This window comes from Neodiprion lecontei, chromosome 1, assembly GCF_021901455.1.
Source record: "Neodiprion lecontei isolate iyNeoLeco1 chromosome 1, iyNeoLeco1.1, whole genome shotgun sequence".
NCBI lineage: Eukaryota > Metazoa > Arthropoda > Insecta > Hymenoptera > Diprionidae > Neodiprion > Neodiprion lecontei.
In genome coordinates this window covers 25,133,203-25,149,218 of record NC_060260.1, presented here as the reverse complement: position 1 = coordinate 25,149,218, position 16,016 = coordinate 25,133,203, and the positions used below count along the sequence as shown (strand labels likewise).

The following is a 16,016-nucleotide window of genomic DNA, read 5'->3' as shown; positions in this document are numbered from 1 at the left end:
AATCGGTGACTTATATTATAATACAATGCCCTCAGGATTATAATAAGAATTTATCACTTTCCGCAATAGTTGCAAAGCTGGCAATTTTCGGATAGCTAATATGCCGTAATAAGTTATCACCGAGGATTCTACAAGCTGCGCGAAGTTGTGCACAGATGTGTATCGAACTCCGTAACGATTTATTGAAGATTTTGGAAACCATTTACTTTTTAGATCACAGTCGTACGATTTTTTTTTTTTTTCTTTTAACGGAAGTTAACGGCGTCTGTTAAATTGTGAATTCTTGCCTGAGAAATGATTTAAAAGAGGTCGTTTGGTCGTCTTTAAAGTTTCAAAGATTCTCGAGAGTCTTGTAAGAGATTTCAGCCGCGGCTAAATGACGGATGTTTCAGACTGAAAATCGAGTGGCGTAACCGAAACGGCACGGTATCAACGACCTCGCTAACAGTTCACCTGGTGAATGGATCATCCTGTAATCGCACATCGGTGGGATTACATTCCTGCGCTAACGCCGAGACGGAGGAAATTTGCAAGAGCAGCTGCGGCGTGGGCAGCGGATCGTTAACGTGAGATAAAGCTTGTGAAATTTTCACTACTAACGTTGTGCAAATAACGTTAAACAGTCTGATCCCTCGTATTTGCACAACCAAAATTCATACTTTCCCGTGAATACCCTGACCGATACCAGTCACTGTGTAATCGTCAGGAGCGGCAACTTCACCCCCGAATGCAGCTGGCGAAAGAATGAAGCGAGTGCCGCCTCTATGGTCATGACTTCGCGGTACGAAACTTGTTCGCCGTCCCTTTCACACTGTCCGGACAAAACTTGCGACGCCCTCGAAGAACTCAACCCTCGAATTTGCCCTCAGGATTGCGTCATCGAATGTGAGTTTTCCCAAATTTCAATATAGTTGTATACATAGAAAGAAATTATCGCGTTTCGATTAGCGCACTGTCCATTGGTCTCATTTGGCACCATGCGTGAAAAATATAGTCCTGGGTACAAGATGAAAATTTGACTTGTCACTGTTATCAGAAAATCTAGTACACGTTACTTTTTTCTTTTTTTTTTTTTACCGTTACTCGTACTATATTTGCTTGTACAACTGTTGTGACAATTTGACGTTGGTGCAGGAATAATAATCTAGTAAACTATACAAACCAAACAAACGTCAGGCGATAACTAGAAAATGTAGTATCGACAACTATAATTACACCGAATAGTTACTTGTACCAAATTTCCTAGCAACTCTAATAATATTTAAACTGTCATTGTAACGGTTGGAAACTGCAACAAATGAAATCGTTCTCAGCACGGAGAATCATAATTCTTTTTTACTTCTTTTTTATATGCGTATTTGTTTCTTTTTTTTTTCTTCCACAGCCGACGTCCACTTTGCTCACGTTAACAAGGAAGGGCGAGGAATCGACGTTGGTTTGGGTATGTGCTCGTGCACTGACACGTTGCAGTGCACCTGCGGTCCCAGGACAACTCAGAAGAAAGAAAACGGCCCGCATGGAGGTCCTGGATCCAACGGCAAGTCAAAGAAAGATGGTAAAAGCCTGGCCGGTATTGCAGGACCGGAAAAAGGTATGTTTGATGAGGAGCTGCTCGTTTACTCAAATTTTCACACCGTGTATTGAAAGCGAGCTTCGATTTCCAGAATAGATAATGTTTACTCGATTTCAACTATCCCAGAGTGGAAATATTCTATAGATTTGACACACATACATATAGTCAGATTTTTGTAGGTACAGGAATGTATATGTGTAAAGGGTTGAGTGTTAAATCCCTGATTACTAGATGGATGTGCATACGGTAGGTGAAGGGTCAAGTCTTCATAGGTGTTATGGTATTTATGTAGGGTAAAGGGGGTTAAATCAGTATAGGTATAATGGTACATACGTAGGGTAAAGGGTTAAATCGTCACAGATATGTACGTATGGTACAGGGTTAAATCGTCATAGCCGTAAGGGAATAAACGTAGGATTAAATTGGGTTAAATCTGCGTAGGTATAAATGTGGCGATAGTGAAGGGAATGACGGGTGGTCGACGGAAGGGCTGGATTCCTGAAACAACTATAAGATATCTTTATAATATAGAGAGATATATAGTAACGGTATAAGAAGAGAAAGAAAACTATTTTGGGTGTTGAGAGAATTACCTGTGTCTCATCACTTATCACCATTATCGTTGGGGTGGTCGAGAATAGATATTTATAACAGCAATTAACCGTGTAATACAAGCAGCAGAGTCTAAGGTCGACTAATCCTAACTCAAAACAACGACGAGGTCGTTTCGGGTCGCAGTAGGTTCTTGTTTCCACCGTTATAATCGTTAATATTAACGGGATCGAGGTCGGATTACATCGCCAAGATCATTACCGTGACTTTCGTAAACCTTAATTAACGTACGGTAGTTCGTTTTTTATCAAGGATTCAAGAGTCGCCGCGGCGGTATCGAATTTGGCATTCTGATATCATTCTGATATCATTATCTTAATATATCTTAATTATCTAATTCTATTCAAGGCACGAATTCTCATTCATCCGGCAGAAACTGCAGACAAAGCTGTATGGAATATGAAAATTTCCTACTCCCAATGCTTTGGTGTTTCAGTAGTTCCTGGCAGCTCTTGCGGACCGACGTGTCTTGTCGGTGTAATCGGCGCGAGTCTCTTCGTTCTGATCGTCGTTGCTGGAATTTTTGTCACCTGGAGATACCGGTAAGAATTAGAGTTCCCTTGTTTCTGTGTATTACAGTGCGTATTCAACGTTCGTTGCATAACAACTCTCAATTAATCAGAGCAAACAAGCTTTTATTTTAACCTGACCTCGATGAATCATAGATTCAAAGAATTTAGCGCAAGGAATTAATAAAAAATATTTTCCCCAACGTCACATGACGCTGAAAATTTATTATTTTTTCGTACACATGGTATGAGGCTAGTTTTTTTTCCGAGTCATGGGATTACTCTTTTTCAGATTTTTTCGAATGTACCGGTACTGATGTTTGATTGAGGTCACCTCCTCGGTATATTGAGGAATAAACTCTTCTACGAACGATATACTTTTTTCATCTAGTTAACACGATTGGATCAGATATTCCCGGCTCGCGCGATATCAAGCTCTGACTTTTGCCGAGGTTCAAATATCAGAGTGCAGTTGCATTGTACTATGTGCGGGTTGCGTCACTGCAGACCTGGAAGTAAACTCATTTCCTGTTTCATTTCGGATTTTTTTGTTACTTGCGGCACGGAAATTGGTGATATTAACGCATTTCAAAGCAAGTTGAAAGAGTTTTTCAAAGAACAAGTAGCGAGGAAGACTCGCGATGTCATCGAATGCATGACAGATGCAATAACTTGAAGGTGAAAAACTGTACGCAGTCTACAAGCAGAAGCCAAGACCCCTGCATCACGTCACTACAACAGACTAAAATGCATAAGTCGCACTAAACTTGTTTGCATTTTTTGTATGCACAGCGGTTGCACCAGACGTTGCAGCCGGCTGTTGAAAGATGCAGTATAATCGAGTCAGCGTGCGGTGCAGCAATCTGGCAAAAAAAGTGATAAGTTAATCTCATTATTTGATCAGAAACGTGAAACTCTGTGCCTCAGACGTGAAGACAGTTTAAAACTTTCGTTCTCGACGCCAAGTCGACGTTATATATATATAACGCAGAGCTGAATCATCCGGATAATTTATCATCGTGAATCGATTTCCTACCCTCTTCGACACGATGTAAGAATTCGGTTGATCCTTGGGTTTCGCGAAAACTTTCCAAATGTCTACATGATGGGATTGACTTACGGTCGGGATCTGGTCCATCTGTTTTCTCGGAGGCACTCTATGGGCTAGAAATTGACGTACGCAGTGCGCTTAGCGAATCGGATCTTATAACTAATTCACCAGACTGCACTCACTCATGAAGTTTATACTTAGTCCTCTCACTCATTTCACCCTCGGCTGCGAACCCGAGGCAGGAAGATCCTTATCGTCGACACTTTGGGATATCGATTGGACGCCGCAAGGCCTGTGACCAGGGGTCGAATACTGAGTATACTATAGCGGACGCTGCCGATGAGAAGCGCACCTCAAAGCTGCAACTACCTACTTGACAAAAGCTCCGTACTCTCAACGCGCAATGCAATATCATCCCACTCGCCTGGAAGATTACAAAACTTTCTAGCTCTCGAGTTATCCTCTCTTTATATTCTGTGAGAAGGCAATCTTGTCGCTTATAGATATATGTATATCTATTTCGTACCGCGTAACAGTTTATTATACTTAGATTGTGTATAAGAATATCTTCCAATACCTACATACAATTCACAGGCTTTTCAATCCTTATTCGATTCCCAATTATTCTCAAATTCGCCAATGCAACGTATAAATCCTTCGTTTTTCATCAATCAATTCATCAATCCGCAAAACCTGTTTCGTAAAATGGACGTGTTCGATTATTTCGACAGTCAGCGAAATGTTTTCAACCTGCTCGAAATCCTGTGTAATTTTCCAAATTTTGCCTAAAGAAAATCCCATGTCACGAAATTTTCGGACATGTTTCGAAAATCTCTTCATTCCTGATATCTTGAAAACTAGTGTTCGAATGGTTAACTTTAGGTGAGATTTGGAAATCGTTGGAATACAATTATTTCCTACGAAAGTGAATATTACTTTTAAAACCGGGATTTCGGATATTTCGAAATTGTGAATAAGTTCCCGTTCACTGGGTATAGGTATGTCATCGATTCGTCTTTCGCAGAATGGCGGTCAAAGGATCGCGCCGTGAGTGCAAACACGACGCCGATGGGGGTGTAGGCGGTCTCAGCATTCTACCCTCCGACTACATTGACCGCGGTGATGGTCTTCTCATCGGCCTGGACTCTCTAACCACAGCAAATCGAACCCTGCTATTGCCAAAGTCTTGTCCGGTAAGTTTTTGACTTTTCTCATTTTACGAGTGATAAATTCATTGCCTAAGTTTTGCGAGAATCAGATTGAAAGGAATTCTTTCAACCACGGATTTTCGCGGATTTCCATTTCGCATACTTGGAATTTGAAAGAAACCGCGGACTGGCTGTGACTAAAAATAATCACCGGATGGCCTGCATACGGGATTTTCTCACCGCTTACAGTGCACAGATATCCTTGATATTCAAAGAGCTGGGAAGTCAGTTTAAATCTCGGGGATTCACGTCACCCCTTCTATTCGCACAGCTGAATTCTGCAGGCTGCATGACCCTTTAATGCTGCGAAGAGTATAATCCACGTTAAATAACGCTAGTGCCTGAGCCAAAGGCTCTGCGAGAGGCTTCTTCTCAATTTTTTTGCAATTACATCGTCTGTTGAAGGCTTTCGCGTTACCTGTACCAGCACACCTCTCAATTTAATTTTAATTTTCGAGCAGAAGTTCGCCCTGTTTCGTTGGTTGCACGGCAGGGTCCCAATCTTTCATGTTTGCTTTTGAGACAGGCAAATATAAAACTAGTAGTTATTAGTTCTCGCAGTAAAGTTTCCAAGTGCTATTCCGCGAAACTAGCAATCAAACTTCCTGGGCGTTTCATTTACTTCAGCGTCCACGCGTCCCTTCATCGCGTGATTGATCGCCGCTGTACTCAACGTTCTTCACCCCTGTAACTACAGTCACGATGGTGTGTTTAGGTGTAAGGTAAAATGGTAGGTATATTACCGATGAGATGAGAGAAGAAATTTATGGATTTTATTTAGTCCTATAAATCAAGAATCTGTATCATCTGGATTAAGTTGGATAAGCTCCCTATTCCTGGGAAATCGATCCATTGGTAGATATCTATTCGCGCAGTACACCCCACGCGTATCTCCGTTACGAAAGTGAAAAAGAAACGCGTTTCATCAACGCTAATAGCCCGGATAAAAACGACGATTAGCAGCGTAAAATTTTCCGTAAGCTGGCGGTTCATCGCGGCAAAGGATACACAAAAGTTCCTTCGCTTTGACAATTCCTACAGAAAACCGTTTCCGGTGAATCGAATTAGGGGACAACGTATTTGAATGCTAAAGTTGCGAATTTATAACAAACCTCCAAGTATGTATTGATCAGTTTCAAAACCACGCGAAAGTTTTTGATGTTTTTCTTTTTGTTTTTTAATTTTGGTTTTCTATCACATTTTGAAGGAAATTGAATTTTTTTTTTATTAGTTTGATTACCCCCATACCAGTGCTGGAATACGATCTATCGCAATTCGCAAGAGGATCGGCGTCAACACCGACCTTTAAAAATGCTCAGTTCCAAGGTTTGTTCACCTCCGACCTTCCAGCTGAAATTAAATTTCCACCGTCAATATGTATGAAAATTGCACACGTGTGTTTACGCGGAAGAGTAAACAAATAAGTCAGAAAGCGAGCAATGTGTTTCACCCAGCAGGCAAGCATTGCTTTCGCGTTGTTCCACAGCGAAAAGTTCAAAAATACGATGAAAAACGAGTTGAATATATTTTTCAGCAGGTGAAATGGCCATTTTTAACAAAATTAGAAAAATTCTAACAAGAACCGAATCCAATTTCTTCAGCCGGATCCCAAGTGGGAATTTCCACGATGCCAGTTGGCCATCGAACAAGTTCTCGGCGAAGGCGAATTTGGCCGAGTCCTTCGAGCTCGAGCCATCGACATCGGCGGTTGGCCCGGACCGACGACTGTAGCGGTTAAGACACTGAAGGAAGGAGCATGTGCTTCGGAACTTGCCGATCTACTTTCCGAGTATCAACTACTTAAGGAAGCACAGCATCCAAACGTCATCAGACTCCTAGGAGCTTGCACTTCTCCTGGAGGACCGGTCTACTTGATCATCGAATTCGCCGAATTCGGATCACTCAGGTTCGCCATTCCTTTCTCCCTGTCAACTATTTGCTTATACGAGCTCCGAAGTTGCAATCATACTTTCGTACACCACATCATGAATCCTTTGGTAGATACGTGAATTTTCGTAGAATCGTTTATAGAAAAGTACGCGAAGGTGCAGTGGAGAATTTTTTCACATCTAATCATCCGAGTAAAATGATTCCGCTCTCGTTTACTAGATATACTCGTATTCTCCGAACGGTTGATTGACACCCACTGTGTCCGCCATACTATCCATAAGAATGAACCTAAGGTGTTCCATTGTATCGTTAGAATATATGAAATGAGAAGAACTACTACCTTACGTAAAAATGGTAAGCATAGGTATAGCGAATGTACCGTCGGTGTATCTACGTTCATACCTATATACACGACATATATATTAAACTAGTCCAACGAATTCCGTTCGAACGGCACAATGCTTTGCCGCTGGTCGAGTGGACAATAGTTCTTTTCCCGCTTATTATTAAATTTTTCATTTCTTCCCCAAGCTATACCTATACATCCGCGCTCATTGTGGTGCTGAGTTGAATTCACCCTGGTTGGCCGCTGACCCCAACAAGTCGACATTATAGTATTGAATTCCTCTTCTCTCTGTCAACCTCGAATTCTCTTTCCGTCACCCTCACTTTCTTCTCGCCCTCTTTTCGTCGTATAATATGATCAGCTTCCTAGTTTTTCTCCTTCACAGAAATTATCTGAGACGAAGTCGGCACTTGGAGTCAGAGGGCAGAGCCCCGTGTTCCACGTCCCTGCTTTCGGCATCCCCTGCTGTAACTCGAGAAGACGTCTCGATTGTTGACTCAATCTGCAACTACGGCGTCACGCCACGCGATATTCTGTCATTCGCATGGCAGATCAGCAAGGGCATGGCTTACCTCGCCGATATAAAGGTAATTTAATGAACCGAGGACACAATGAGGACAAAATGATCTTCGCTGAAGTTATGGTAATGGCGCTAGATTAGAAAAAACTGCATTTAAGACTGTCATATTCAACCGCGAGAGTCGGTAGTATCTAGCATCTTCTATGTTGAAAACAAAAACTATACCCTGGCCTAATCTGTTTCCGACCCCATGTTATTTAGCCACATCCATGTGTAACTTCCTTAAAAACTATTAATACCGAATCATTGCCTGCGATCAGCTAGTGCATCGGGATCTGGCAGCCAGAAACGTCCTTCTTGCAACCGGAAAGGTCTGCAAGATCTCGGATTTCGGGTTAACGCGAGACGTCTACGAAGACGACGCTTACCTCAAGCGAAGCAAGGGTCGAGGTGAGAAGAAGCGGAAACTAAAGTCGGAGAAATAACGTGCATTATGCAAATCCTCATCGACTAACCGAGAAACTTTTTTGTCTTCCGGATTACAGTTCCCGTTAAGTGGATGGCGCCTGAGTCACTCGCCGATCACGTGTACACGAGTAAATCGGACGTTTGGAGTTTCGGAGTACTTCTTTGGGAACTCGTGACTCTCGGAGCGTCGCCTTACCCCGGTGTCGATGTCCATAATCTCTACAACCTGCTGAAGGCCGGTTACCGCATGGAGAAGCCAGCAAACTGTTCTCACCAGTTGTGAGTAATAGAATATTACAAGTCTGTAAAATTTGCTTTTTACGTATTCTCTATCTCTTTGCCCCCCACAATTTGCGACTCTCCTTATGCCCTGAAGGTACAAGTTGATGGTGTCTTGTTGGCACGAAGAAGCGGGCATGCGGCCATCGTTCAAGGAGTTGACTTGCCACTGGGAGCGCATGCTAGAGGATGGCGTCGACTACTTGGATCTGAACCCAAGGACGGTTCACAACAGGGCATACTTCACGTCCCTCCACGCATTGGACAGTCCAACAAGTGAGTTTCGATGAAAAGATCTGGGAGGAACGGTCGTCAGTATATACTCCTGTGTTTCAGGTTCCGGAACCGACAAGCTGGGCTACGGCAACGTCAACAACGAAGTGATGCGGACGGACGTTAACTACTTGACTAAAACACCGGCCGAGGAGATGACCAAGTGCGACAAGGTCGACAAGCTCCAAGCTTTGTGGCAACAGCCCATCGCCTCGTTTCCGGAGGAGCCGATCAAGCCACCGTACGTAAACGACATCTCCAACCGACCGATGGCCCAGAACCATTACGAGAGTCCCATTAAACTCCGGAACGCTAGCGTGGCCAGTAGCACGGACAACACCCTGAAAACGCCACCGAATGAACGACCCCAGTCGTACATCGACATGGACGGAAAGAAGGCGAAGGAGGGACAAGAGGACCTTCTGCTTTTCAACAGCGTGGAAAAGAGCATTGAAAAAATTGAAAACGGGATAGTTTTGAACGGGTTGAATGGTCTGAATGGTCTGCAGAATGGACGCGCCATGTAGAATCCGTTGCGTGTAGATTTCAACTCGTTGTTATTGTCGGATGACGGATTTATACAGTTGAACGATGTACATAGGGGATCACAGCCGTGATTGACGTAATATGATTATACGAGGATTATTTAAATACTTGTGAGATCGAAACTTAATAGGGAGATTGCAAACGGGTGACGAAATTTCGGTGAATTTATTGGACCAAAGAAACACGGTCAGGGTAATCATTGTAATAGCCATGCGTGTTTCGATAGGCGAAAGTGAAATAACGGATCCGTGTATGTCCTGGGACGATTGCCTTGGTGTATAACATACAACATACATATTATACACAAGTTTACACTATTATTTAATATACCAAAAGATAGATATACCAAATAATTTCGTATTTCAGCCTATGATGCATTTTTATCTATAATAGAATACTGTTACATGTACTTAAAAAGTGTCACGGAACTGTTGCAGTGCTGAATTCGCAGTACGTTTGATCGTAGTGGGAGATATGTTGTGTATAGTGTTTATCACGGTACAGACTAATCGCTGTTATAGCGTTTTAAAAGTGATTTATATGTTAGTTTTATGTGTTGCGTTATAGTTGAACATAGTTGCGGGTATAGCGCAACTGTACCTATGATTGTTTGTCTACAATAATTATTCCGATAATTAAGAGTGATTGAATATAGCTGTTTCGTGTTTGGATTGCGTTTTTCGAGATTTTTCGGTTTTTATTTTCATATTTTATTACACTGATTATATTTAAGAGGTACTGCGTAAGGTTACGCCGTATAGAAGAAAATCTTCATAATTCAACCATTTAATTTCATCTTTATAATTATTATTTGTGTATATACAAATATATCTACGATGCTATATATATTTATATCGATATAGATACCGTGTACAACACCAAAGAAAATCGTACAACATTTCAGTTCGATGGTACAAAATTATATTTTAAGTTTTATTTTAAAGTTTAGATCTAGGAAAGAAAAAAAGTGAAAGAGCCCGATTCACCTGCGGTCCACTTTCCACAGAGAAATATTGATCTCGTAGTTGTTTCACACAGCGTTAATTGACACGACATTATTCGCCTCAGGTACTTCTACCGGGACGTCCTTGTAGAGAACGCCGTGTCAAATAACACCAGCATTAAATAGAACCTCAGACGAATTATCCCTTGTCGAATAATGGTGTCCGAAATAAGGTCATGTGCAAGTGATCTCAGGCGAATCGAAATGAGGCGAAAAGGATACCCTGTCGAAAATAAAAAATTACTATTTAGTTCGGCCATTTTTAGTTACATCAATCAGTTATTCAGTAACGACATATCTTGTTCTTCTTCCTTAATGATAATACCCCGTTGAGGCGAGTGCCAGTAACAATAACAGATTTAATCGACAGCCATCCCGTTCTAATATGTTATGCTGGAACCCTTATTTTCATCTTCAATATTATTATAATTATTATTACCATCGTCAATGATTTTTACTATTCTTGTTTTTATTATTATCTACATTACGTTACATATACATGGAGGCTTAACTTATTTACGGTTTGCAATCTTCATATCTGATTTAAGAAATTAAAGACTGCGTTTCCGTACCTTATTATGTATATTGCGATAATGTCGTAACGTTTGTATTTATGTATAAAATCGAACATTCCATTAGTCTGCCTAATTATATTTATACACACTATTATACTATAAATTTACGTGTTATACGATGCAGTCTTCAAAAACTATAAATATTATATACTTATGCATTATATACGTAATATAACTAAAAATACGCAGAACATTATTTACTACGTCATCTTCAAGGAAAAAGATTAATCTGACGCACTATAGCTAATAAGGTGCCCATTATTCTTTGCTTGTAATTACTATGTAATAAAATAAAATTACACACATATAGCATCTGCGTACATTCGACCATGCAGTCATGGACAAATCTGGCGATCGCTTTAATAGTAACCAAATCGGTAATTAATGCGTTAGCTATCGACTATCATTTTAAACCATTGGGAAAACCGAGCACAATCGGACCATCACTTCGGTCATAAGCGGTAGATATTTAAAACATCGTATATTTGATGCTTTTTTGCAATCCTTGAAGTCTAATTGGGCTCGAACAGATCATGTGTATCGATTCTAAGACGTACATTTTTTTAACCAATCAATCGCGGAAAAGTAAGACTAATGACTGCATTTTTGGCGAAAATTTTCGCGATTTTGAAAAGTGATGGAATAATTTGTTTGATGCACTATTCCGATGTGAATTTGCGATAGGAATTGATTGGACGCAGTTTCAACGCGTTACGAGCAACGGATCAAAAGTTACATTCAAAAAACCAAAAATTCTTTGCCGTCACATTTTTGATGATGGCATTTCGTTCGTCATTGCTCTGCCGTTGAAGCTACGGTCTTTTTGTCGCGTTTTCTGCGGTCCAGGGGGACCAATTAGTCAAGAAATGGTCATACAAATCGATTCTGACACGAAAGATTTTTTCTGAAGACGTAAGGCTTTACAGTTTGATGAAAATTTTTACCGGTTTGAAAAATGCTGGGATTGATTCTTTAATGCACTATATTGTAACGAAGTTGTGTCACAACCCTTAATGTTATTCCCCTTAGACAGCCTCGCAGTTATCAAATGTTGAATCATCTCCCTTCCGTACGGTTACTCGGTCTATCGTGATGATAGTAACAATAGTCAGTCTCGAGACTTTAAAACGAGAACATCTTGCAAATATATCCTCTAAACGTTTCCCTGCTATGTTTCTTCTCTGGCTCAACGTTCCCCGTAACGCTCAGAGGACCAGTTTTCCTCTTTGGGGGCAATTCGTAGATTGCCCCATTATAAATATATCAACGTTATTTTGCGAGAGAAATCTTATTTTCAATTGATAATTACATTCTTTCAATTCAACAGATGGCATTTAATTTCAGCAAGTTTTTTACTGCAAACTCATGGATACAACTTATTAAACTTAGTTAAGATTCACGTGTATAATATCACTTAAATGTACCTACTTACATAATATGTATAAAAATATTCATCACTGAGAAATAACACTTCAATAACGTAACACTTAAACACATTTTTTTTTTTAGCGGTGAAGAGAAGGAGTCTACGGGGCATTCCTTCAAGCGGTAATCATAGAAAAAAAATTAACACCCGCCCATCATGCACATATTTTTCTGTCCTAGTCTCTTTGAAAATGCGCCTTTCTTGCATATGAAGCAGACTCGAAAAATTGTCGGTTGACGCACGAAGTCTTTGTTCAAGTGGAGTTGGACAAAAATATTAGTTATTCGCATTCCATGAACACGTTCTTATGTGACACATGTACTTAGTTAAACTTTTCATTTGCTTCTAGAAGATCCAAAGAACTCAGTAACGTTGCATAAGATCGATCTCCAAAATCACGTCTTTTTCCGTTCATGAAAGTAGTACTTTTATTGCCAGCTATTGTCGTTGAATCAACCTTGGACCTCGGATTGTTTTTCGACAGACAACCTAAAATAGATGAAAGTATCAACGTGCTCTAAGCTATAAAATCAAGATCATAAATTTGCGATAATAGAAATATAGATTGACAATGGAAGAGAAAATGCAACTGACTAGGGATGTTTTCAAAAGATGTTGGTTTTTCACGTGTCTGGTTAATAATGCTTCTTGTGGCCAAATTTATGCTATTTATAAAGTCTCTGGCGTTATGGTCGGTATATACTGTGGAATAATCCGCATTATGTACTTCATCAACGAGTTTGTCCAAATCTGTGGGCATTTTGAATCGTTTGAACGACGCTGCTTCAACAGGTATGTCAGTCTGTTGACAGTATTGAAATTCGATGAAGAAATATCTTCTGTGGTTCTGATGGTAGTCTTCCTCTATTAATCTGCGAGCATGGTCATATAGGAATCTATATATTGTTCTAGTAACTCTCACAGAATTATCACGTGGCGGGGACTGTGCCACAATAACACAGTTAGACATGTGAAGTGCTTCGTCGCACCATTGAGTTGGACTCTGAAATAGACGAAAATTTCTCTTGAGTAAAGCTTAATGATATAATGACCGTATCTGTTACTCCAGGCCTGTAACATAAAACGTATTTTAGGTATGATTTAATGTACTGCATATAACTAAATTTGGCGGTCAAAAAATTCAAAACATATCACAAGACGTGTTCAATTACTGAAATTTAGTTATGAGAAGAAAAGCTTCAAAAGCTGTTTTTTTACTATTCATTGCAGAATATTACTGATAAACGCAGAAATTAAATTCAATATTATGGATGGTTACATGGAGATTGAGGTCATCCTTCATGGCATGCAGCACATCAATTATAGCATCGATATCACAGGATATAAGGTATTCTGCCAGTTTAATCATAACATCAATGTGGTCATTGTGTGTTCCATCATATATCAACAGACAACGTGGCTTTCTTGAACGTATGTTTGGTAATTCTGCGGGGTTAAGAAATTTAGTTATTTTATTAAATGATAAATAATTGTCTAGTCTTCAGATAAATAATGAAATATAAATTTGTCAGATGAAATAGTATTGCCATGGGACCATGTGCGAATTGCAAAATAAATGTACATCGATTGACCAAAGTATTAAGTTAACATACTCTTGTTTCGGTAGTAGAAGTAAACACAGCGTAAAACAAAGAACATCCCAATCAATAAAAAAACCACAGTAGTCACTATGTATGTCGCTGTCCAGAGGGAACTTTCTGTAAGATAAAAAATGTTTTCTTCAATGCATTGCTACATATATTCAATTTTCGAAAACTAGTTTTGATCATTTTTAATCTGAAGGTAGTATCGAATCAATGAATAACGATTATAGTTAGGCACCAATAGTTCCAAACTGGAATAACTTACTCATAACAAAATGAGCACTTTTTGTCCATTCTAGCACTTTTCCATCATGTTTGGAAATTGGTGTTACTTTGAAGTAGTACTTTGAATTTTCCTGTGGAAATAAACTTTGTTCCCAAGTCAATTGTCCTTTAACATGTTCAGGCTTGTCAAGTTTACAATTATGATTAGAAAATTTGCAAAATGATACATTGTACATGGACACATTGAAGACCAGAGGTAGTGGTTTCATGTTTAAAAAGACTTTGTCTGAGACGCTCACGTCCACGTATGTGAATATATCGTCATATTGTGGAGTTTCACCAGCATCTGAAAAATAATTAGTTCAGTATAAAAAATTCAGAATTGTTTTAACCTGTGCAAGAAGTCTATTGAATTTTTCATTGGTGGCATACTTGCAAAACATCTTACCATACGCACGTCGTCGAGGTGCTTTTAAAGCATACTTCTTAAAATAACTAGTACTCTTTCCTTCCAGTAAAAGTTGCAGGATTGCATCGAATCCGTGATGTATTAGCGAATACCACGATAAGGTTTTTGACGAAGTATCATTACGCAGATCAACAGTCTGGCATATCCTGTCATTCGTAGGAGGCTTCATGCTGATATACCTCAGTCCTATGTGCAGTTCTGTAAATAAAAAACAAATCTAACATGAAGTTCTACAGTGAACAAATTTTTTCTTGCTTTCTGTCCAAACACTCACTGTAAAATGTGATGTTGGTTATCGTCAAATTCAGTACAGTTTTTGTTTTCCCAACAAAAATATCCAAATTAAATATTTCGTCATAGCTGAAAGAAGACGAACCACCCCACATACTTGAGGAAACCTCTGGACACGCTGAAATAGGTGAAAACCATGGTGAAAAAAAGACTAGATGAAAACAGAGGCCAATTTATCAGTGTAAACTTTCTGACTTACAGTCATTAAAAGAACATGTTGTTTTCCTACAATTCTTTATCTTGTTCTCCTGTAAAAAACTCTGAAAAGTAAGGTGTGTTCATCAAATATTTTATGCACAAAAGTTATGGCATTAATGTCAAAGGAAAAAAGTAAATAACATACCGTTTCAAATTTACCTTCGTTACAGCCATTGAGATAACAAACCAATCCCGAAGTATGGTCACTCTTGGAATTTTTTAAGAATGAAAGAAGGAATAAAGAAAAAATTATTTTACTCATTTTTCACGATAACGAGGATTACTGTGTATAATGTTATAACACAAGTGGTATTCGATCTAAAATATGTACTGACGCTGTAGCGTTGAGCAATATTTAGCCTTATCTCCCACCAATGTAAAACTTTTTCCCTGTGGTGAGAGTTAAACAATAAGGAAAAATAAGTCGACTGAAATGCGTAAATGACAATTAGGTTTACAGTAAGCATGAAAAAATCATCTATTACCCATACCTTGGTATCCTCAGTTCTCATTGTTCCATACTCTGTACTTCCGTTCCATCAACCCACGGGCCACACGAGCCACACCAGACTCGTTTTGTATTCTATCATGCCGCCGAAAAACGAGAGAAATCTATGGCTATAAGGATAGAATGATGAATATGATAGGCGCTCATTGCTTGTTTGCATAGAATTTTCGTTGGATACAAGCTGAGGTGTCTCGTTATTGAAATGAGAGAGGAGATCGAAACCGGTGTTTTTTCTTCCTCTCTCTAATGACGCATGCGCAGTAACCATACTGCGCCCACGGTCTTCTAGCATTGACTGAAGATATGTAGACTGTAGCCTTATGGGATTTTTCGTCGGCATGCAGCGCTCTCTGCGAACTTCTACGCTCAACAAGGCGCAATTCAATTCGGCAAGCATCGAAGCGGTCAGTATGTAGAGGCGACAAGAACTGATAGCATTTTC

The 16,016-nt window shown here is 39.7% G+C and overlaps 2 protein-coding genes across 7 annotated transcripts in view; one reads left to right on the top strand and one right to left on the bottom strand.

The window, feature by feature from the left end:
• Nucleotides 1-12,015, top strand: part of LOC107223842 (proto-oncogene tyrosine-protein kinase receptor Ret) — a 59,175-nt gene extending 47,160 nt beyond the window's left edge. The window contains exons 9-19 of one of the 2 annotated variants that reach the window (XM_046735260.1): nt 393-566; nt 707-885; nt 1,385-1,591; nt 2,625-2,727; nt 4,770-4,938; nt 6,555-6,859; nt 7,575-7,776; nt 8,030-8,159; nt 8,255-8,456; nt 8,554-8,732; nt 8,793-12,015. In XM_046735260.1, coding sequence (XP_046591216.1) covers nt 393-566; nt 707-885; nt 1,385-1,591; nt 2,625-2,727; nt 4,770-4,938; nt 6,555-6,859; nt 7,575-7,776; nt 8,030-8,159; nt 8,255-8,456; nt 8,554-8,732; nt 8,793-9,256 — 2,314 coding nt within the window. In that variant the 3' untranslated portion in view covers nt 9,257-12,015. Of the gene's footprint in view, nt 1-392; nt 567-706; nt 886-1,384; nt 1,592-2,621; nt 2,728-4,769; nt 4,939-6,554; nt 6,860-7,574; nt 7,777-8,029; nt 8,160-8,254; nt 8,457-8,553; nt 8,733-8,792 lie in introns of both variants that reach the window. The other variant, XM_015663658.2, reaches the window with a different exon arrangement.
• Nucleotides 12,016-12,166: 151 nt separating this feature from the next.
• Nucleotides 12,167-15,802, bottom strand: LOC107223844. Of its 5 annotated transcripts, none has more exons than XM_046735271.1 (10): nt 15,558-15,802; nt 15,212-15,456; nt 15,068-15,128; nt 14,852-14,986; nt 14,557-14,775; nt 14,149-14,454; nt 13,893-13,997; nt 13,559-13,725; nt 12,874-13,282; nt 12,167-12,768 (listed from the first exon to the last, which is right to left on the bottom strand). In XM_046735271.1, the coding sequence occupies exons 2-10, from the start codon at nt 15,326-15,328 to the stop codon at nt 12,602-12,604; spliced, it is 1,686 nt and encodes a 561-aa protein (XP_046591227.1). In that variant the 5' UTR covers nt 15,329-15,456; nt 15,558-15,802; the 3' UTR covers nt 12,167-12,601. The 5 variants fall into 5 exon arrangements, with proteins under 5 accessions (XP_046591227.1, XP_046591234.1, XP_015519150.2 ...); XM_046735278.1 differs by having other exon boundaries at nt 15,068-15,116; XM_015663664.2 differs by having other exon boundaries at nt 15,212-15,274.
• Nucleotides 15,803-16,016: the final 214 nt, after the last annotated feature.